Consider the following 24812-nt stretch of genomic DNA (forward strand, 5'->3'; position numbering starts at 1 on the left):
TAGGGCCTTAGGTAAATGCTTCCCTTTTGATTTTAGTGGTTAATTATTCAAAGGTTGAATACCTCACTGGTGTTATTATTTCCCTTAGACACCTGTCTAATTTTTGAAACATTTTATTAGGGACTTGTACAAATCTTATCACAATCCATACATACATCAGTTGTGTAAAGCACATTTGTACATACATTGCCCTCATCATTCTCAAAACATTTGCTCTCCACCTAAGCCTCTGGCATCAGGTCCTCATTTTTTCACCTTCCTCCTCCCTCCCCCTCCCTCATGAACCCTTGACAATTTATAAATTATTATTTTGTCATATCTTGCCCTGTCTGATGTCTCCCTTCACCCACTTTCTGTTGTCCGTCCCCCAGGAAGGAGGTCACATGTAGATCCTTGTAATCGGTTCCCCCTCTCCAACCCATCCTCCCTCCACCATCCCAGTATCGCCACTCACACCACTGGTCCTGAAGGGATCTTCCACCCTGGATTCCCTGTGTTTCCAGTTCCTATCTGTACCACTGTACATACTCTGGTCTAGCCAGACTTGCAAGGTAGAATTTGGATCATGATAGTGGGTGGGGAGGAAGCATTTAGGAACTAGAGGAAAGGTGTATTTTTCATCATTGCTACATCACACCCTGACTGGCTCATCTCCTCTGCGAAACCCTTCTGTAAGGGGATGTCCAGTGGCCTACAAATGGGCTTTGTGCCTCCACTCTGCACTCCACCCCTCATTCACTATGGTAAGATTTTTATTTTGATGATGCCTGATACCTTCAACATCTCGTGATCGCACAGGCTGGTGTGCTTCTTCCATGTGGGCTTTGTTGCTTCTCAGCTAGATGGCCACTTGTTTACCTTCAAGCTTTGAAGACCCCAGATACGATATCTTTCGATATCCGGGCACCATCAGCTTTCTTCGCCACATTTGTTTATGTACCCATTTGTCTTCAGCGATTGTATCATGGAGGTGAGCACACAATGATATGATTTTTTGTTCTTTGATGCCTGATAACTGATCCCTTCGGCACCTCATGACCACAAAGGCTGATGTGCTTCTTCCATGTGGGCTGTGTTGCTTCTCAGCTAGATGGCCGCTTGGTTACCTTCAAGTCTTTAAGACCACAGACACTATACCTTTTGATAGCTGGGCATCATCAGCTTTCTTCACCACATTTGTTTATTCACCTGTTTTGTCTTCAGCGGTTGTGTCGGGAAGGTGAGCATCATAGAATGCCAATTTAATAGGACAAAGTATTCTTGCTTTGAGGGAGTACTTGAGTGGGGGCCCAATGTCCTTCTGCTACCTTAATACTAAACCTATAAATATATGCACATAGATCTATTTCCCCATCCTCATATATAAATATATTTGCATATGTACATGTCTTTATCTAGACCTCTATAAATGCCCTATGCCTCCCAGCTCTTTCCTCCATTTCCTTTGACTTTCCTCTTGTCCCACTATCATGCTCAGTCCCCACCAGGGTTTCAGCAATTCCTCTTGGTTACATTACCCTTGAGCATGCCCTACCCAGCCTCCCACACCCTCCTCACCACCTATTTGGATCACTTGTTATTCCCTTGTCCCTGGGTTCCTTAACATCACTGTCTTTCCCCCCACCTCCCCCTCTCCCATGTCCCTCCGGAACTGTCGGTCCCATTGCTTTCTCCTCCAGATTGTTCATCCAGCCTGTCTTATTTGAGACTTGTCTAATTTTTGGCTGCAAATTGAGCTATAGCTTCAGACCTGAACAATGGCTAAAGGATATAATCTTGGGGTTTCCACAAGTTTCTATCCAAAGAGGCTGCCTGATATTTTCATGAATTTGAGGAGCACCCCCCCACCCCCTCACCACCAGTTTACTCACAAGTATAGAAATGTGTACATGCAACTGTTAGTGAATAATAATAATACCCTTTGAATATCTGCATGGAAATAAGTTCCAGTCTTACATCTAAATTGGGAGGGAGAAAAAGGGAATTTTTAAAAATAAAAGGCCGTTAGTAATTAAAGATAATTAGAAAAAGCACAAGAAACCTTAAATCTCAAATTGTTAGAGCAATTAGGAACAAAAACACATTTAAATAAAGCTTTACCTATATTGCAATAGTTTAATTTGTTTGATTCAGAAGGATTACAAATGCCCACAGCCCACAAGCCCTCAAAATACAATTACATTTCATGGAATAGTTCTATTTCATGGAATAGCACTGCATCTTGCATTAAACATCTGGAGATACCTTATTTTTCATTGTATTGGATTATCATTTGATGTGGGTTGAGGCTAGGAGATAATCGTTTGTAATTAATTTCAGATTTGAAAGTTATGGCCACTAATGAAAATAAACTTGTTTGGTTGCTATTTGTCAGGCACAATCTGGTGGGCATATTTATAAAGAATATGTAATGTTTTGAATAAAATTTTATGGACACTGGAATTAGTGTCCATAAAATTTTATTCAAAGTCATGCCCCCCCCCGCCTCCCCTGGTTTTTATACATTTGGTGACATTCTAGTCAGACATTGCAGCTTGGGGTAGGTGGCCAAAATCCTTACTGTCTGGCCCTTTACAGGAATGGCTTGCTGATCTGGCTTTAAAATGAACTCTGTCCAGCGTCTCCTTTCACCCACTTTTCTGTTCTCCATCCCCCAGAGAGAAGGTTGTATGCAGATCCTGGTAATGGGTTCCCTCTTCTACCCCACCTTCGGACAGTGTACGATATGATAAAATAAAAATTTATAAATTATCAAGGGTTCATGAGGGAGGGGGAGCGGGGAGGGAGGGGGTGGAAATGAGGAGCTGCTACCAAGGGCTCAAGTAGAAAGCAAATGTTTTGAGAATAATGATGGCAACAAATGTACAAATGTTTTTGACAAGATGTATGCATGGATTGTGATAAAGAGTTGTACGAGCCCCCAATAAATTTTTTTAAAAAAGAATATGTAATGCAGAAGAAATTAAAATAAAGCGAATTTTTACTAAAAAGAAATGTGTACATGCAGCAATTGAAATATAGTCTTAAAGGATGTATCACAAAAAGAAAGGGAATAAATGGTTGTATCAAACAAATTTCTAAGCTATTTATTTAAAATATGCACTAGGTTATGATTGCCATCTAGAATTACCTCTTACTGGGTCCAGAAAATGGAGAAGAGATAGTTTCATTTGCTTCAATACACACATGTGCGCATGTGTGTGGCCAGGGGAAATGCACATGACATTAATCAATTTAACAGGGCTGCCCATAGTAGGGTCCAGGAGTCTTGTTGGCGCTTTTGGGTACGCATTGAATTACTAACCACAAAGTTGGACATTCAAACCCATCAGCCACTTCAAGGGTAAAGTTGAAGCTATCTGCTTGAAAATCCTATACAGGGTCTCTGTGTGTTGGATGGTCATGAAGGCAAAGGGTTTGGCCTCATAGCGTCAGCCAGAGATGCAAAAGATTTCCAGTATCAGGAAAGCTGTACACAAAAGACCAATACATCATGGATATTACAAAATTTTAAGGAAATTTAATCTCTATAATTTTAATTAAATTGTATCCAATACATCCCCTTCTTCAATAATTCTACCAGAATTTATAAACAAAGGATACTTCAACAAAGATCTAATGCAATTTAAATTTTGGCCAAAACTATTTATTTAATATAATGTGCTATTGTATTCTTATTTAATCAGTTATACATACTAGATTGATATTATGATGATTTCTGTAAACTGATATATCTATGACTTTCAAATTTGATTTTGCTACAGAAAAATTCTTGACAAAAAGTCTAAATTCACGTACCTTGATTAAAAACTAAAGTTATATAAATTACTTTATAAGTTCAAAGTCAAACAAGATGAGAAACTTTCAACGAGAATGACCTCATTACTTTTATTATTACTTCTGATACAAAGATATCAAAAGCTTTGCCAATCCTTTAAAATATTTAATCTAAAATGAATGAAAGATCATGCTTTAGTTCACTGAGTTTGCCATCTCAGCAGTCTTGTTATACAGCTAACGTAAAGCAGTGTAGACAGAAAAAAAATCTTCCAAATGACCTACACTAGGGCACTAACTTAGCTGTTAACATTGATTAGCATTATGGAAGTGACATCAGTCTATGTAACTAAATGCCATGCTTCCATTAAAGGTTTCTAAACCAAATAATTCTAAGCTTTATGCAACACATATTTTTTCAAGTTTAAGTTATTCATTTTGGTAGATATCTTTTAAATATGAAAACTTTTTTTATCTACTGAACAATGGAATAACTGATTAATAAATCTTCATGACAAAAAATGTACATAAGATTTAGCAGTACTTCTTATATTATCTGGTTAAGAGACAACATGTAAGTAAATTAATGAAAACATTAGTTCTTCAGAATCTCAACTTACACCTTTTAGAATTAAGCTGTCCCAATTGTCCAACATATATGAGTATGTGTTCCATGAGGCTATTAATAACAAGGGAATTTAACTAAAGGAATTACTGAGCTATGAATACTAACCAGGACTATCATAATAGTAATAAAGTCAAAAGTTACTTAATCTTATTAGTGTCAAACTCTAATTTTAATAAGGTTTGACACTATTAATAAATGTCCATTTATAAAGAGAATGAGTTTTATGGTGTCATTTATTCCCACAAGAAGTGCACTTTAATAATAACTCTAAGCTTTCCAAGACATAATAGTCATTAGCATGTGATTGTCCTCTTTTTTGCTTTTTAGCACAGATAAAACATTAATATGCACATCATGAAATTCATAGATCATAAAATCAAGTAAACTTAGAGCTGAAAGGGTGAACATTGATTTCCAAAGATGTTGTATAGATGAAAAATGAAGACATTGCTATATCCAAACTGTTTTGTGTCTCCAGGAGGCAAATAACTTTTCTAAAATACTTACATACATTTTTGTTTGTATGTTAACACCATATTCTGCCTGCAACGACAATAATCATTACCCTTGATATTGCACATCACTCTGAGCTATGGTTTAAAAAGATAAAGACACACAACTTACTTCACAATAATAAATTCACGTCACTCTTGGCAATGTGAATCAAGATTACCAAATGTAGTTGTAGATAATATTTTCATAATTCAATTGTCTAACTACAGATTCAAAACAAATCTAATTCTACCTTTAGCTTTGTAAATCCAAGTCTAGTTTTGATCAATAGGGGAAAAGGTTAGTTCTCATTTAGTTTTTAATAAAGGCCAATAATGTCTTGTTTTAATTAAACTAGCACCTAAATGATTTGTCTATGTGAGATAACTTCTTTTTCCAGGTTAAATTCTTCAGTCTTTGAAATATTGTCATGCATGCCTCAAGGGAACCAATAAATGAACTATCACTCCATTCGTAATGGAATTGTATTGCTGACATACGTGAAGAAAGAAGGAAATGAAGATATATGTAGCATGCTTGTTTTTCTATAGTTGCAATGATAGGGACAAGTAGGACTCTGTGGTTTGTATACATACACTAAATCAAATTTCTGGTTTGAAGGATATTTCTATTTGTAAAAATATTAACTTCCCTGCCAGCAAGACCTGGAGCATGAAAAATAGTTTTAAAAATAACAGGTCACTTGAATAATAAAGGGAAAGTTAAATAAATCATGTAATTTCCAACTCTTGGTCAGCAGCTCTATCAAATATTTCAACGATTCAATAGTCCTTGAATATTAATCTATCTTTAGGACAGAGTGCCAACATTAAAAGAAAATCATATTCAAATATAGAAATTCCATAGGAGCTCTTATAACATGACTACATGAAACACAGAGGAAAGATAAATCTTATTTGAATGTATGTGTCTGTGTATTATATGTCAAGCAACATCAAAAATTCAGATAGACTACTCTTTTCACTTATAAAATAACCTGATTTCTTAAAATGTTCAAAAATAATCTTATCAAGGTCACATAGATAAGTTTTATTTTAACTGGCTTTTCTGGTTAACTGGTAGAATCACTTGATACTCAATTCATTTTTCATCCCTCATTTTCTCTTACTTTCCCTTCTTTCACAGCCTTCCACTTATATCATTAATTTCTGCAATCTCTGATTTCAAGGTTATTTATTCATTTGTGATTTCATCAGTTTTGAGTCAGTTGACCCCATTCTGGATCTGAAATTATTTACTGACCATAGCATCATAATAAAAATATAGTATCTCTCTTGAAATTTGTTTCCAAATATTGAAATATGGAATGGAAATATTTTCCTGCCATATGACAAAAAATGCTAAAATTTACATACACAATTAAAAACTGTGATATTAGTCAAAGTTGTAGAAGTAAATTGTGGATCTCATGCTACTTTGTATTAAATACACTTTGGAAACTTTTAGTAAATTTTTTCAACCACTCCCTTTATTTTCAGGTAATTATGGTAGTAAGACCCCTTATTTGTCTATAAACTAACCTGATTTCCCTAAAACATTTCTTTATATTTCCCCCTTATCTTCATTTGCTATCTGAACTTTTCACATACATATTATATTATCTCAATTAGAATAAAATTACTATGCAACTTTTCTATCCTTGTCTATTCAAAAAAGGAGAGCAGATTGATATTAATTAAATGGTCATCCTATAGTGCTGGACAAAGTATCTTTAAAAGAAATTTAAAAAAAAGAAATTATTGTGGATGGTCTACTTACATGTAAATTTTTAATTACTTAAGATTATGGAAAAATCATGACATGTTTCATTTCTTTCTTTATTTTCAAACTCCATTCCCCTAGAATACAGATCACTTTCATGGCAGAACTTTTTTTGGGGGGACTCTTACAGCTCTTATAACAATCCATACAATCCATACATCAATTGTATCAAGCACATTTGTTCATATGTTGCCATCATCATTTTTAAAACATGTTCTCTCTACTGGAACCCTTGGTATCAGCTCCTCTTTTTATTCCTCCCTCCCCCACCTCCAACCTGCATGAACCCTTGATAAATTATCATTTTCTTCATATCTTACACCGTCAGCTGTCTTCCTTCATGCACATTTCTGTTGTTCATCCCCCTTGAGGGGGGACTTACACATCAATCATTGTGATCGGTTGCCCCTTGCTCCTGTCACCTGGTTCCCCCCACTTTCCCCTTACCCTGATGGTATCACTACTCCCACCATTGCTGTTCCCAGAGGTTTCCGTCCTCAATTCTGTGTGTTGAGAGCTCTTAGGAGGAAAGTAACAGGAAACAAAAGAAGGGATAAGGAGGCAAAAGACATGTATTTATAGAGGTATAAATATGGGCTTGAACATACATAAATATATTAATATATATAATGATCGTGATACAGGTCTATGTGCATATGTTAAGTATTAGGAAGCAGACAGACATTGGGCCCCTCTCTACTCAAGTACTCCCTCAATGCAACAACACTTTGTTCCTGGCATTCTGTAATGCTCACCCTCCGGACAAGTTCACAGAAGACAGTATGGGTGCATTAGCAAATGTGGTGAAGAAAGTTCATGATGCCCAGCTATTAAAAGATATAGCACCTGGGATCTTAAAGGTTTGAAGTTAAACAAACAGCCATCTAGTAGGTAAGCAACAAAGCCCACATGGAAGAAGCATACTAGCCTGTGTGATCACGAGATGTCAACAGGATCAGGAATCAGGCATCAGAAAACCCAAAACAAACAATTATATTGATGCAAACGATGGGGGTCGGATTGGAGACCCAAAGCCAATCTGTAGACAGTTGCACATCCCCTCACACAAGGGTCATAAGGAAGGGATGAGTCAGCCAGAGTTCAGTATAGAACCAATGAAACACACAACATTCCTCTAGTTCTTTAATGCTCCCCCCACCCGCCCACCCACTATCATGACCCCAGTTCTACCATACAAGTCCACCTAGACAGGACCATGTGCACGGAAAGAACCTTTTCGTTATGTCTAAAGTACATGCAGTTAATATGATTTGTGTCATAGTGCTTTGCATTTCTACGGCAACACTTTGTGTTCCATTTTCATTATTTTTTTAATCGTTTTATTAGGGGCTCATACAACTCATCACAGTCCATACATACATCAATTGTGTAAAGCACATTTGTACATTCACTGCTCTCATCATTCTCAAAACATTTGCTCTCCACTTAAGTCCCTGGCATCTGGTCCTCATTTTTTCCCCTCCCTCCCGACCCCTCCCTCAGGAGCCCTTTATAATTATTTTTACAAGCAGTCAGGAGAGTTTTTTTCCATGATCCTATAAATGTCCCTTTACTTTTAGGTACATCCCACTTTTCATTACAGATTTAGTACACATTCAAAACCACAAAAGCATTTTAAAGCATTTTTATCCCTAAAATTCATCTAAAGACTTCTATTTACTCTATCGTTTTGTCATTTGCTGACAATCTTTCAAAGAAAGTTAAATGAAAACATACATGTTTTAACAATGCTGAAATTGCGTCTGCAAGTTTAATTGTTTTAGCAGAATTGTAAGATTTGAAACCACTAGAATTTTTAAGACATTTATTCTCCTTGAGGGAAAAGCAACAAAATAAGTGATTGAGTAACCCACCACATTTTAAAAGATGTAAGAGCCCCCAATAAAAGTATTTAAAAAAACACGCTTGTCAAAGTGGTTGGGAGATCCTCTTGCCTGATTTAAATTTGGTAGATCACATTTTTATTTTACCTTTCAATTTTTAATTTTCTAAAGAACCTACTTTTCTTTCTTTTGGTTATGCTATCTTAGAAGTGGCAGGAGTAACATGTGTAGAAACTCTAGCAGTGCAATGGTTACACACACAACTGCTAACTGAAAGATTGGAGGTTGGAACCTACAACCATCAGAGACCCACTAGAGAACTGCTGCCATAAAGATCATTGCCTAGTAAATCTGTAGGTACAGTTCTTTTCTGTCATATCTGACTATCACTATGTGAAGGCACACAGCAAGGCACATGTAGTTATTAATAATAAATTCAAATTTTAGCTCATTGGTAGTACTACCCACATTCCAAGGGTTCTAAAGCTACATGTGAGGAATAACTATTGAATTTCCTACCACACATTATAGAACTTTGAATATTACACTACATTCTAATGGATAGAACTTTGGTATCACACCCTCTCCTATACAATTTACTATTAAAAGAAATAAGCTTTTCTTTCCATTTACATTTCTACAGTCAAATGGTTTAAATCATCTCCAAAATGTTCAGTGTCAATATATCTACATTATTGTTATTAGCTAAACCTAGTTGGCTCCTATTTCATAGTAACCCCATGCACAATGAAACAAAATACTGTTCAATCCTGCACCATGCCCATGCTGGGCTGTGGATCTGATTGTTATAATTCAAAGGGGTTCACTGGCTGATTTTCAAAATATGTCTCACCACACTCACTGCCATCGAGTTGATTGAAACTCATATCGATCCTGTAGAGCAGAATAGAACTGCCCCTATGGATTTCCAATTATAAGTGTAGAAGTCTACTTTTCCCCCATGGAGTGGCTTGTGGTTTCAAACTGCTGGCCTTGTGGTTAGCAGCCAAATGCGTAGTCATGCCACCAGGCCACTAGGGCTCTTTTTTAAATTTCTTTTTATTACACTGTAATCTGGAAACTCCACTGAAATCTGTCGAATGCCATAGCAACACACAAGCCTCCACTGACAAGAAATATGCCAAATGCATGAAGTGCCCTGACTGGGAATCCAAACTGGTTCTCCCACATGGAAAGTGAGAATTCTACCAAGGAAGCAGCAATGCCACTCACTTACTCATAGTGCCTAGTCTTTCCAATTCAACTCCTCTTGTATCTATATAATCACCCCCACTTTATGATAGAAGACACTAAATGTCCAAATGATAATTGGTCCTGGTATGTCTATTCAGTACTAAACATAAACCTGAGCACCTTATCAGATCCCTGCATATTTTCCCATTTCATCAAATAAAGTTGTATCAATGCACAGACTAAATAAATTGCTCATTTTTGAGCCAAATATTAATTGTCTTTCTGTTTCTACTTCTTATACTCACACAAAAAAGCTATACTTCATGTAAATTCACTTTTATAGATGATTTTCTGACTCTGAAAGTATTTATAAACAAATGTATCTTCATAACATATGCATCGGTAGAGAATTTTACAATATTACACCCTCCATGTCAAAACATTTAGCTGACATATTCCAGACAATTAATTTAGATGTTATTCAAATATACTTTTAACCTTGGCCATTATGTCAATCATACTCTGGTACTATACCAGTATGAAAAGCTACATGATGATAAGTATATTAAACCTGTATATTTGTTTTACTATGTATTTTCCAAGGTCATTTAAGTGCATTGTAAACATAGCTTGTGTCCAAATCTGAATTTCTTATTACTCTACGTGCCAAGTTGGTCATTAAGAAGACTCACACATTCATGTGAAAAAAAAATGACCACTTGCCCACATTTTAAAGAATAGCACATATTCCACCTATCTGATCCTCTGCCTTCCCCACCCCAAGATCCAAATCAAATTCACTATTTTTTTAGCTAGAGATTATTTACGATTTATAGTTAATTATAATTGTTCAACGAATTTCACCAAAGTGACCTTATTTAGCATTAATTGCAAATTGGCTAAGACATGATTTCATTTTGATGTTTTAGAAAACAAAGATCTTACCTTGGCTTGTGGTGATCATGATAAATACCATTATATCATATATGTGTAAAAATACCATATACCAGTATATCATATAAATATCATATATGTGTAGAAACACCACTAAAAATGCTAGTTCCATTTATTCCTTCAAAGAAATAACCACTTAGAAAAAGTCATACACAAGTTTGAGAACTCAGTCTAAACATTTAGATTTGCTTGAATTCGGTCAAGTTAGTGGCAGAATAAAGACTAGGCACATTAAGACTATGATATTAAACAAGAGATTGATTTTTAAGTGGTAGAGCAGAACGATTTATTTGACTCTAACAATTAAACATTAAGAGAAATGCAAACAACTGTGGGAAAATTACTGCTATGTAAAATAAATATTTATAAACCTTACTCAATTGCAAACATTGGATTGATCAAATTTCTCCATTGAGGTTTTATGAAACTTAGAAAAATTGGGGTGGTTTACTCACAGTACTTCAAGTACATTTAGAGATGCTCCTCTTTTCTTTCTATTTTCTTTTCTCCTTAAAAAATTAGATGGCTTAAATAAAGAGAGATTTTTTTAAAAACTCACCTTAATTAGTTGGTAGTTTTGAACTCCGTTTATTCCTATGTCAGGATCAATGGCTGCTGGAAGAGCATATCGAGAGTTTATAGCAGAGTTCTCCGGAATTGATATGTTGATAACGGTTGCTGGGAATAATGGTGCATTATCATTGATGTCTTCTATCAAAAAACGTATCTTAACCAGTCTAAATATTTCATCCGGCAAAACGGCAACCTCCACTTCGTAAAAACAACGGGCTTCCACCAAGATACCAGCACATAACTTTTCACGATCCATACGCGCACCGGTAGTGAAGATCTCACCAGTATCCTCTTCAATGCGAATCAGTGGCACCTCCCCAGTCTTGTACACTAACTTGAACTGCATAGGAGATGTCAAGGACTTATGTGGAATCAGGGACAAGTTAAGGTCTTTCAGCAAGTCGCCTATCAAGACGTTTTCTGGCATTTCTTCTCGGACAGTGTAGTTCTTCTCCTGGGCGCCAGACTGAAACACGACGCATGCTAACAGGACCGCAAAAATATACGTCCCGGACAACAAGTCCATACCAGGCACAATTGTGATGGTTCGCTGTATCAATCCACAGAAAACTAACAAAGAGAAAAGGGGGGGAAAGAAAGAAAGAAGAGAAGCCAAATAAAAATTAAGAAATCAACTATAAAAATGCATGTCAACAAAATGCTCAGCTTTAAATGAAAATTCATTATATGACATAAGAATATTACCACAACAAAAAGACTCATGATAAATATGTGTTGAACCTAATATTATGCATCTTTACAGATTATATCTACGGTTTAAATTTTAAACGTATGTACTATTAAAGACATACATCTCACTGCTATTGAGTTGACGCAAACCCATAGTGACACTATAGGACAGGGTAGAACTGCCTTTGTGAGTGTCTAAGACTTTAACACTTTAGGGGAGTAGAAAGCCCCATCCTTGTTCTGGTTTTAGTAGGGTCGCTAGGAGTTAGCACCATCTTGACATCAACTAACAACTCTCATATCAACATAAAGAATTGCCTAAAAAATTGTTTTACTAAAATTTTTAAATTTTTATAAAAGAACTGCCTATTAGATCAATCTGGAAACAAGCAAACAAACAAAAATTTAAGTTTTAAGAAGGTGGTGAAATGTATGGGTATTTCAGTAGCAGCTGGGCCACCAGTTTACGTCCATATATTTCAAATTAGGTAAAGGGCATCCACATATTCAGTGAAAGAGTTGGACTAGAAGAAATCCCAAATCTGAAAATTGATCCTTAGCGCGTTGCAAAATGTAGACCACATAAACATGAATTTCACATATTTGAATTGGCATAGAAATTAACAACCACAAAAGACGTCTTAGAATGTTTAAAAACATAAAGCACATTTTAAAACACTATGAAATTGTGAGTCAAGAAAAAACCAAACAATCTTCACAGACCTTTTCCTACCATTTATTATTTTTCACTCACTGAAAATCTCCCAAATTATTTGTTTCTAATTATTGTGTTAAAATAATGAAATTTGATTGCCTTATAATTTTCAAAACATTTCTCAATTTCATATGTTAAATATGTTTAATTCCAGTATCATGAAACATTTTAATGTGCTTTTGGATTAATTGTAGGTAATACACTACATAAACACAAAAAAGGACATTTGTATCATGCTACACTAAACTCTACCAGATGTTTTATTTTTATGATTAAATAGTGGTTGATGTGGGCGCTCAGACATTGTAGAAGATAAATTACCATATGGTCATTTAAAAATCCATTGTAGAAAAGTATTAGTGCATGTAGGTATCTAATTAAGGAAGTTCTCAATATTTATTCATAATCAATAATGTTATCAGAGTTTTAGTAATGGTTTTAAAATCATAGAGACATATCATGATGTAAATAACTTGATATGGGTATCTTGCTCTCATTTTAATAATGCATCAATGAATTGTCTGCATAACTGAATATCTGATTTTTTAAAAAATATTTATGCACACAGGTGTCGATAGTTGATGTCCAGTTGACTTTGACTCATGGCAAGTCCACATGTGCATATTAGCACTGCTCCATAGGGTTTGAAAGTATTTAACCTTTTGTGAAACCGATCACCAAACATATTCCAGGATGTTTTAGAAGTGCCACCACTTAAGCATTTACTTGTACCACCTACATGCATGAGTGGGAAGACACATTTTTTTAATGGAAGCTTTCTATTTTCAATCAGCATAAGATCAATGCATTTGTTGCAAAAACTAACGTTGATTAGATGATGACTAGACACAAGAATGATCTAGGTAAAAATTTTAAATCCCATTTTTATAAATTACTTATTACAGAATCTTAGAAACAGATATTACAAATCCAAATCTTGATTGACCAGTTGGTGACATTTCTCAAACATTATAGGTATAATATTAAGCAGTACTAATTTTGAAAACATTATCTAGTAAACAACACAAAGAGCTATTGTCTGTGGTATTATATTTTTAGCATCACCTGCTAAATGATGAGCACTGAGATTGTGTGTAATAATGAAAGCTTCACAAGACTCAGTCTCTTGTGAATTACTGTCCAGATACTCCTTAATGAATATGAGAATAAAAATAATTTATGAATGCTGACTATAAATACATATATGTGTCTCTTATACAGTGTGCATCTAGGACATACTGAAAAATGCAATGTCTATTGTGTGATTTTAAAACCATGCAAACATAAGCAAAAATAAAAACAAAGTAACTACCATTCTATTCCTATCTTACTCTTTTGTATCACACATTATTACAACTTGAATACATCGTTTTTTAAAATATTGCATGCATATTGCAATATCTTTACATAAGATAAAGAATTAAAGATTAATTTTAAATTCAAATTAAATGTGAAGAATTAAAAAGTGACCTCATTGCCAACAGTCCCCCTTTTCCAATTCCATTCTAAAACTTTTTTAGTCTATCTTTAATAATGCCAAATAAATCATTTTAAGAGGTGTTTTATTGCTTAAAAATTATTCAAGTTAAAAAATTAACAATTCAGGAAAAGATAATACAATTTCTAGATCTTAAGCAAATATAAATTATTTCATACCTGCAAGTAAGATTTTCAGTAGTTAGTACATGGCTTAGAGGAAATTAATTCAAGATTTAGTCACTTATTAAGCAAATAACTTATTAAGCATGTAGATGTCAGGCACTGTTTTAGGTATTAAGAATGCATCATTGAACAAAACTTTGTGAACCTATAGAGTTTTCATGTGGTACCATAAATATCCCATAATGCATTTAATTCAGTGTTTTCACCTATGTCCAGGAAATCCAACTATCTCTTTCAAAACATAAGGTTACATATTTAAATAATCACAGTCTCCATAAGTTACACAAGAATTAATTTTTGCCTTTGAAATTCAAAGGGTTTTCTCTAGAGAAATTAAGCTGCTGTGTATACATATATGAGGAAGTCAGAAAGTATTGCTACAAATGATAGAAACTTTCCTTAAACAAAGATATCAATCTGTGAAGGTGTTTTTTCTCTACATATTGTCCTTCTAGGTCTATATACTGTTGAAGGTGTTTCCATCGAACACTCCCATGTAGAATTGTATGTGCTTTGATTCACACCACTTAAAATGGTAGTTTTGGCATACCCCAAGAACCCCAAATCATGTTCTTTTTCAAAGTCCTTTGAGTTTGGGAAATAAAACCAAATCTGGAGAAGTAGAATCAGCAAATGGGCTAAGGTTTCCCAGTGAAACTGGTAGGACCGCTCGTGCCAACCTCAAACAATAAGCAGGTTCATTATCTTGATGGGGGAAAAAAAATCCTCTGCATAATTTGCCTGGCCTTTTTCTCATCAATGCGGTTTAAACTTTTCTTTAAAAACTTCTTCCTAAAGAGACCCCCATTGTTATCCCTGTCCTTCAAGAATATCTATCAAGATTACACTTGGGGAATACTAAAATAAAAGTTGCCATAATCTTCTAAGTTGACCTCTCTACCTTTAATTTAATTGGCCCGGCAAATCTACTGGAAAGCCTCTTTTTATGTTTTGTTGGATCTTTTTGAAAGCCATCCTAGTGAGACTGAAATAAGGATAATTGTGAGAACTAGCTCATAGACAAGCACTCATTGCACAGACATGTTAAAACATGTTTGGAATAAATTCTGCCATGTATGAACTTGAATCCTTGTACATTTTCACTTACTTTATTATTTCCAGACACCAAACTCATTGTCATGGAGTCGATGACAACTCATAGTGACCTTTTAGGACAGGGTAGAAAAGCTCCCGTGAAATAAAACTGCAACTCTTTATAGGAGTGGATAGCCTCATCTCTCTCCCACAGAGTGGCCACTGCTTTTGAACTGCTGACCTTGCTGTTAGCAGCCAACACAAACTCCTCTCTCTTATTCAAGAAAAAAACATCTTATATACATACATTTATGTGGCTTTGCTTTTCAATATAGAGACCAAATGACAAGGCAATAACAATAATATATGCTTATCCCATGTCTGATAACTGTTATAGTCTAGGGTTATTTGGAAATTGATAGGGGTAAAATATGGACATATACACAAAGAATTAACTTTTCTACAGATTTCAGTAGCATTTTTGTTATTTAATTGATGCCTTTTTTAGATGTAATACATAGACCTTGGACAGAGGGATAGAAACCATAACAATCAGAGAAAGTAAAAGCAAAAACTAAATAAGCAACTACAAAGGTCTAAAAAGACAGAGATAAAAATAGTAAGTTAAAAAAATAACAAGTTCATCTTATAGTTTTAGAGCAATTCTAAAATAAAATGTAAGTACATAGTGAAACTAAGTCTCTAAAATATGCAATTCTAGATGATCAAACCACAAAAGTTTGAAGAATTTCAAAGCATAATATCCGTGGTGTTTCTGTGATGTTTGCCGTAACTGAAGCTATGCTTATTTGAAAGAACTTGATATAATTCTGTGCAAAAGATTTGGGTACATACTATAAACCAAATAATTTAAATGGTGCAAATTTAGTTATTTTCTATCTGCTATTGCCCACATTATCCTAATTCTACTTGTCCCCCATCATATGATTACTGTATATATTAGTGTATAAGGTAAGTTTTTCAATGCATTTTAATGCTTTTTTTGTGGCAAAATTAGGTGCCTCAGCTGATATTCAGGTCGGCTTATACTCGAATATATAGGATGTTTAAATATTTAATATAAACATACACCATTGAGTTAAAGTTTATTGTGCCAACCTGGCCGTTAAACACATGCGGGGTAAATTGAAGGGCAGAGAGATAAATGGCTCAGTGAACCTTGCCTTTTGAGTTCTCGGGTCTCTGGCTTTCTGATGGTCGGACCAGGGTGCAGCTGCCTTAGCCAGTTCCCTGCTTCAGCTTACAAGGCTCACTTCCTGCAAGCCATCCCCGAGGAGACACAGCATGGACCTACCCCCATGCAGCCCTGGGTGCTGAAGCAGCCCTGTAGAGACCCTGCCAGCGTTGAGATGCTTTCATGTTCACAGATTCGGCTTTCCTCCTATAGTCGGCTTCATTGCGAGTATTTTGTGAGATGGAGGAGGACTTTGTGGATTGGTGTTGGACATATGGGTTAATATTGGACTTGTGGACTTGGGCAGCACTTGGTTGGGATGTTTTCTTGATGTGCACTTACCCTTTCTATAAAATTCTCTTATACATATGAGTTTCTGTGGATTTATTTCTCTAATGTACCGAGACTAATACATCCATTAATACCCATGTCTCAGTTATCTACATAATTGCTTTCCAAAGACCAAGTCACTATGCAAAAGTTGTTATTATGTGATAATGGATGGTGACAAAAGGTCACAAAATGGAGGGTGATGTCAGCATTACATATATGCAAAATTACATCATTACCTAACTACCAAGCCACTATGAGTCATGATCCAACCCAACTGACACCTAACCTTAACCATCAAAGTCAGTGTTACTGTCATCTAGCACATTGGCATTTGCTACTGTCAAACTAACAATGTTTTTGCATAAAGTAGTCAAATAATAGATGCTGTACCATTCTCATAAATGTGAAATGTAGGATAATGAACAGTAAACAAGTGAGATGTAGATATAGTCAGTCATGTACACTTATTCTAATGCATAGTTGATACTTCTGCAGATTTGCAAAAGCATAAATTGGCCATAGAAGTTGATAAGAAAGAATCAAGGAATGTGAAAAAACATTGCAAGGAAACAATCACCACTGAAATAAAGGCAATAGAGAGCAACTGATGGCCCAGATACTTTCAAAGGGATTGACCCTAACAAACAGAAATGAGGAAGTGGAATGGATCATATGGTTGACATGACTAAATATTGTATATTCTGAAACTTGGTATGCAAAAATGGAGGACTAAATAAGTTATTTCACTGCTGTAAAACTGGTATTTTATTTAATTTATTCCAAAAATTGGCTCATTTATTTTATTTCTTTTGTGCATATCTAATGCTTAACATTCGGCTCTAAACTTTTCTGAGGGGTACCTGCTTTAAAATATTTTTGGTTTGTTATTCATAAACACTTTATTTTATATTATTTGATAAGGTAAAAATAATTATTAATTAATTCTCAAATAATAGTTACATAAGTTTGTTTATTCTTCTTTAACATTATTTCTAAATGATTTAGAGAGGTGTTAAAATTTGTTTTTTCAGTTTAAACAAGGAAAAAACACTCTACTTGAGGGTTTCAAGACATTGTGGAAAAAGTAGAATATAAACTTTAGGGGAATTCTAATATTTTTATATTCCATATGGTATCAGGATTAGAGGAAGGCTTATTAAAAAGCTGCAATATGCAAATGACATGACTTTTCTTGCTGAATGTAAGAAGGACTAGATGCACTTGCTGATGAAATAAAGAATTGCAACATTAGTACGGATTGCTACTCAAAATGGAGAAAAGATTGACATTGTCGAAGACATGGTGTTTCTTGCATCCCCAATCAAAGAAGCAGCAGTCAAGAGATCAAATGATCCATTGCGTGGGAAAATCTGCTGCACAATACCTTCATAAAGTGTTGAAAATCACAGCGAAAAAAAAATGCCTCTGAAAAGATTGTTTGAATAGTGCAGGATTGGATGTGTTTCATCTGTTGTACATACATGATTTCATTTTAACAGTTTTAACAGCTACGTGATATAGATAGATAGATAGATAGATAGATAGATAGATAGATAGATAGATAGATAGATAGATAGATAGAGGAATCTATAGGTAATAATCCAATAAATAAAGATAGATATATATATCTTTAGATACTAATCCAATCAAATAGAAACTAATTTTGTGGTCTAAAAATCCCGTAGAAGGTCAGGTTTCTAAAGGATACAATGTATATGACGAAAGATTCCCATATTATAAAGTTGAAAGTGGTAGGAGATACATGCATTAAGTGATGGATTTACTGTAAATAACTTAGATATGAAATCATTGAGGTGCTATGGTATCATAAAATCAAAGGAATGAATAATAAAGTAGTGTTAATATTTAATAATAGAAAGATTGGGTATAATAATTTTAGTCATTTGTTAACAAAATTCAGGTTCTTAAAATATATTTTTGAAATAAAATAGTGACTTCACTTGTTATTTGTTGACTAGCCTATTTTGATTTTTAAATATTTAAAGAGAAGCATGTAGCATCAGAATTGAAGGAAGTATGATGAATAACTTGACATATGCAGATGACACAACCTGGTTTGCTGAAAGTGAGGAGGACTTGAAGCACTCACTGATGAAGATCAAAGACAAAAGCTTTCAGCATGGATATCAACATAAAGAAGACCCAAATCCTTGCAACCTGACCTATAGGCAGCAATAATGAAAGAGAAAAGATAGACATTGCCAAGAATTTTCCTTTACTTGGTTCCACATTCAATGTGGGAGCTGCAGTCAGGAAATTTTATAAGGTGAAATTGGGGAAATATTGGGGAAATCTGCTATAAAAGATCTCTCTAAAGTAAAGTGTCAAAATAAGAAAACTGTGCTTTAAAAATTAAGGTGAACTTGACTCAAGCCATTTTATTTTCAATTGGTTCATAAACATGTGAAATCTATATGCATGTGAAAGAGAGACAATGAATAAGGAGGAACTGAGAAGAATTTAAGTATTTGAATTATGATGTTGGATCAAAAATATTGAATATACCAAGGAGGGCCAGAAGAATGTACACATCTATGTTGGAAGAAAGACTCATCGAATGCACTTTAGAAGCAAGGATGTCAAGACTTAGTCTCATGAACTTTGGACAATTTGTCGGGAGAAACTAGTTCCTATAGAAGAGTATCATGAATGTAGGGGATCAGGAACAAAACAAAAACAAAAGTACATTTGACAAGCTGAATTAACTCAGTATGAGAACCTTTCATCATGTTCATTGTACCTTCTTAAAACCTGATCTAGAAGAATTTCAGAGTGTAAAATGAATAACAATGCATTAAAAATGTTACCTATTTATATTTGTAGCAAGTATGCAAATATTTTGTAAAGAATTATTTCAGATCCAACAAAATAAGCCTTGGTTCAATGATTAAACAGAAACATCAAAAGAATTTTATGAGCATGTTAAAGCCCTGATGGGGCATTATTCTTTTGTACATGGAGTCAATATGAATTGAAACTGACTCTAATACGTTTAACAAGAAAGAGCAATACTCCCAAGAGAAAAAAATAAAGGCATGGCCAAGAAAAAAATCTATGAAGAACAATATTTGAATATTATCATATAATAATACAGTTTACTCAAAAGCAGCACACACACTTAAATTTCTAAAAGTACTGTCTGCATAGATCAAAATGTTATTATATTTTTTAATTTGTGTCAGATACTAATTCATCAAAAACTATACAATAACATCAAGTTTTATATATATATATATAAAATCAACAGTGAAAGGCAAGTAAGAGGTTGTCAAAATCTTGGATAACCAGTGTGAAAAATTAGTCAAGATATTAATTATCAATTGTACCTACTACCCTATTGTTTTAAGTACCTAATAATGTGAGATTCATCTGTAAAAGTTGCATGTATTAACCAGGGAAATAAATAAGTGTCTCCTCGTAAATTGACTTTGGGGTGACAAATCCACAAAGATTATGTGTTAGGGTAGACTAGAGAAACAAATGCATAGACACTCATGTGTATAAGAAAGAGCTTTATATACAAGAGCAATTGAATATTGAGAAAACATCCCAGCCCAGTCCAGATCAAGTCCATAAGTCGAATATTAGCTCATCTATGCAATAACAATCTATAAAGTTCTCTTCAGACTCAGGAAACACATGCAATGATGCCAAATCCAGGAAGATCACAGACCAGTGAGTGGGAAGTCTTGCGGATCCAGTGATGATGTAAGCGTCGCAGCAAGGAAGGGGTCTCCACATGTCTCCTCCAACTCCCAGGTCTCTGGCTGCATCAAGGTAGTTCCATGTGTCTTGTGTCAAAGGAAATGTCTTGCAGGGAGTAAGCATATATCCCACTTCCAATGAGCTACTTTTCTCCTTAGCGCCTCCAAATGATGTCATCAAGCAGACCTGATTGACAGGGTAGACTCCACCCCTTCACTCTTAATACTCAAATTGACAACAGATTATGTAACTATCACACAGTAAATACAAAAATCAGAAACCATTAAGCTAAAAATGACATGGCATCTTTTTTTTTTTCATCCCCGCCCCCACTCACCACCGACATGGGGTCTTTGTAAAATCCAATACTGGTTGCTTGGTTTATCAACTAACTTTAAAAAAGTGACGGAGCAGGAAGGGTCAGCAATATTAATTTTCCTTTATTCTTTGCACATATTTTAATGTAATTTATGTGATTTGTATCTTACATCATGTCCACATAAAATAGAAACTATGTTATGAATCTCATGTAAAAACATTAGGGCATAAATTATTTTAAAAATTGATCTGTAAATGAAAGTACACAGGCCACTTTTTGATTCTTTCATAATAGATTTAATTTAGGAAAGACGCAATGAGGCAAAATTATCTCTAAAATCTATTATTTTAAAGATAGCTAATTAATCAGAACAATAGGTGCATGTCCCTTAATTTAATTTTTTTAATTTAATTGGTTGAAGTCTTACAGAGCAGATCAGTTTTCCATTCAGAAATCCACACAAATTTTGTGTCATGACTGATTAAAATCCCACAAAGTAACATCTCTTATTCCACTACCTATATTTTGCTTCCATTACTCCTGCTTTCCTAACCCTTCTACATTGTCCTTGGGTAAAAGTTGTCCTTTTAATCGCCAAAGCGGATTGTTCTAAGATACACTTATCTACCTATTGATAGTATTCTCCTAAGAGACTTCTTTATTGTTTGTCTGAAAATTGAGTCATGAAGTTGAGTTCCTTCCAAACCTGGATAGTGACTTTATGGGTCATAGTATCTTAAAGTTCCACCAATCTCCATCTGACCAGAAGTAAGCTTATCTTTTTCATGTTTTTGAATTCTACTCCACTTTTTTCTCCCACTCCATTCATGGACTTCTAATATTTCCCTTTCTGAACAATTGATAGCAAGGTACCATCTAGTTCTGGTCTCAGGTTTTTACAAATTCACATTCGTAGAATTTATCTGACCATTGGACTGATTGTTTCCACATGGCTGTGGTTTTCCTCATTCTTCTTTCCTCTGGAAAGGGAGAAACCAATAGTTGCACCTTAGGTGGCCACTTACAAAATGTTAAGACTTTAACCATTACTCAACAGTGTAGGATATGTAACATTGTATTTGTGGACTGTGCCATACCAATGGACCTGGGTATTCCCTGAAATCATAGTTCTGAGCATTCAGGTCCCGGGTCTTATTCCCTCAAGGTATCTGGTTGTGTCTAAGATGTTTTCAGAACTTTGCCACCAATATATTCCACATTTATTAATATATTTCAGCAAAAATAAATACACTTGTACAAATATTCTGTGTCAACCCTACATGTATGTTTCTGTGTATAATTCCACTCTTCCACTCATACCTGTTCAGATTGCATGTTTATCCACGTATCAACTCATAGATCACTGTTATTGCAGAATTTTGTATTTAACAGTATTTACCTATGTTGCTTTCAACACTTTCTAATATCTTCCTGCACCATTTTCAATTTTTTTACAGACCTCTTCCTGTATAAATGCCAACACCTTCAATCAACTTGACACATCTACTCCCTAGCCAATAACTTATCCTACCTTCATTTCCAGTTTTGATAACTTTAACTTTTTCTTTAGAATTTTCAGAATAAGAAAAGTCTATCTGTCACTTTCTTATTGATCAATTTAATACATTTTGTTATTCTTTGATTTACTTCTTCATAATATCCTCCAGGTTAATACATGATGTAAGGTTGCAGAATCACTGTTATTTTTTAATCATTTAATTTGAGGCTCTTACATCTCTTATCACAATCCATACATCCATCCACTGTATCAAGCATAATTGTACATATGTTGCCATCATCATTTTCAAAACATTTTCTTTCTGCTTGAGCCCTTGGTTTCAGCTCCTCATTTTGTTCCCGTCCTCCACACCCCATCCTCCCTCCCTTATGAACCCTTGATGATTCATAAATTTCTTTTTTTTTTATGTCCTTTCACCCACTTTTCTGTTGTTCGTCCTCCTGGTGGGGGAGGGCGTTCTATGTCCATCATTGTGATAGGTTTCTTCTTTCTCTCCCCACCTCCCCTTTACCCTCCTAGTATCACTACTATTACTGGTCCTGAGGGGTTTGTCTGTCCTGCATTCACTGTCTTGCAAGCTCTTATCTATACCTGTGTACATGTTCTGGTCTAGCATTATTTGTAAAGTAGAACTGGGGTCATGATAGTGAGGGGAAGGAAGCCTTAAAGAACTAGAGGAAAGTTGTATACTTTATTGGGGCTATACTGCACCCTGATAGGCTCGTCTCTTCCTTGAGTTACTGTTATTTTTTAACATTACTCAGTATTCCATTGTGTATGTACCATGGGTAGTTTATCCATTTTTTCATTAATGGACATTTAGGTTGTTTCCATCTTTTTGCTATTGTAAATACTGCTGTGTTAAACATATTCTTGTTGGTTTTAGGTGCCTTCTGGTCCGTTACAAATCATAGCAACCCTATGTACAACAGAAGGAAACATTGTTCAACCCTGTGCTATCCTCACAATTACTGCTCTTTGAGCCCATTGTTTCAACCACTGTGTAACTGATTTCACTAAGGGTTTTTCTTCTTTTTCATAACAATCTATTTTACTAAGGATGGAATGATTTTCCACGATGTTTCTGGACTAGCCTATTCTGAAAATATATCCAAAGTACCTATGTGATAAGGTGTCTTGCTATCCTAGCTTCTAAGGATCATTCTAACTGGACTTCTTTCAAGACAGATTTATTTGTTCTCTTGATGTCCATGATACCTTCAATATGGTTTGTCAACACCATAATTCAAAAGATTCAAATTTCCGTTTTCATTGTCCTGCTTTCATATGCACATGAGCCAACTGAAAATGCAATGGTTTGTATGAGAGGAACCTTACTGCTCAAAGTAGAATCTTTCAAGTTTTGAGTTATCTTTAACAAAATTTTACTATTTGAAAATTACCACATTCTGTTGGCTCACCTTTCTTTTGGTTATGCACGAATATGAGTTTCTTCAAATTGGATTCTTTGAATAGGGATTTCTTCCCAGTTTCTTCTCAGACTAGCAGGTGCTCTAAGTGCTGCATCATCTTGATTAAATGTTATAATTAGTATTCTGTCAAATCCTGGATTCTGGTTTTTGGATAATACCTTAAGTGCAGCTTTCTACCTTTAATACAACAGTTCTTGATTATGTGCAACCTCTGGAAATGGTTGAGCATCAAACAATTTTTCTTCATCTCATCTCACATATGAAATCAATTTGATTCCTGTGTACTCTATGGTCCAGGTTCATATGTACTGTTGATGTTGATGCTATTGAAAATATATATTTCCAATGAATAAGTCATTGGCCATATAAAATTTTATCATGTAATTTCCTGCTTCAACTCTATCATCACCATTGCCAGAGCTTCCAATTTAATTACAATGCATTTTAATTGCTTGTTTGATCAATTTCAAACTGAATAAATTTCTAGAATTCTTCAATATCTCCATCACTAGCTTTAGTGATTGGTGCATAATTTTGAATAATCACTCACTCATGGCCATTGGGTGAATTGTGACTCCGAGTGACTTTTTAAGACAGAGTAGAACTGTCCCTGAGGGTTTGAGAAGTTGTAAAACTCTATAGGAGTAGAAAACCAGAGCCTAATCTTTAGCCCTCAGAAAAGCTGCTGGGCTGAAATGCTGATCATGTGGTTAGCATTCCAATTCATAACATATTAAGCCATCAAGGCACTTAAATATGGCCCCTTATATGCTCTTAGATATTATTATTTCACATATATCATTGCACTTCAAGATAAATCTTGAAAAGTTATTTTTGAAAATAAATGCCGGGAAGGTAGATATCATAAAATGACCATTTAGCTGAGCAAGGAGCTCTTGTATTAGGGGAGTGCGCATGAGGAGGCCCAATGTCCACCTGCC

At 34.8% G+C, this 24812-nt stretch overlaps 1 protein-coding gene across 1 annotated transcript in view; it reads right to left on the reverse strand.

Moving 5' to 3' along the window:
- LOC101642175 (protocadherin-11 X-linked) overlaps positions 1-24812 on the reverse strand; it is a 126340-nt gene that overhangs the window by 47290 nt on the left and 54238 nt on the right. The window contains exon 2 of the mRNA XM_045290594.1: positions 11231-11814. Coding sequence (XP_045146529.1) covers positions 11231-11770 — 540 coding nt within the window. The 5' untranslated portion in view covers positions 11771-11814. The remainder of the gene's footprint in view (positions 1-11230; positions 11815-24812) is intronic.

Source organism: Echinops telfairi, unplaced genomic scaffold (assembly GCF_000313985.2).
Source record: "Echinops telfairi isolate 266 unplaced genomic scaffold, ASM31398v2 ScPeMD7_44;HRSCAF=162, whole genome shotgun sequence".
In the NCBI taxonomy this organism is placed as follows: domain Eukaryota; kingdom Metazoa; phylum Chordata; class Mammalia; order Afrosoricida; family Tenrecidae; genus Echinops; species Echinops telfairi.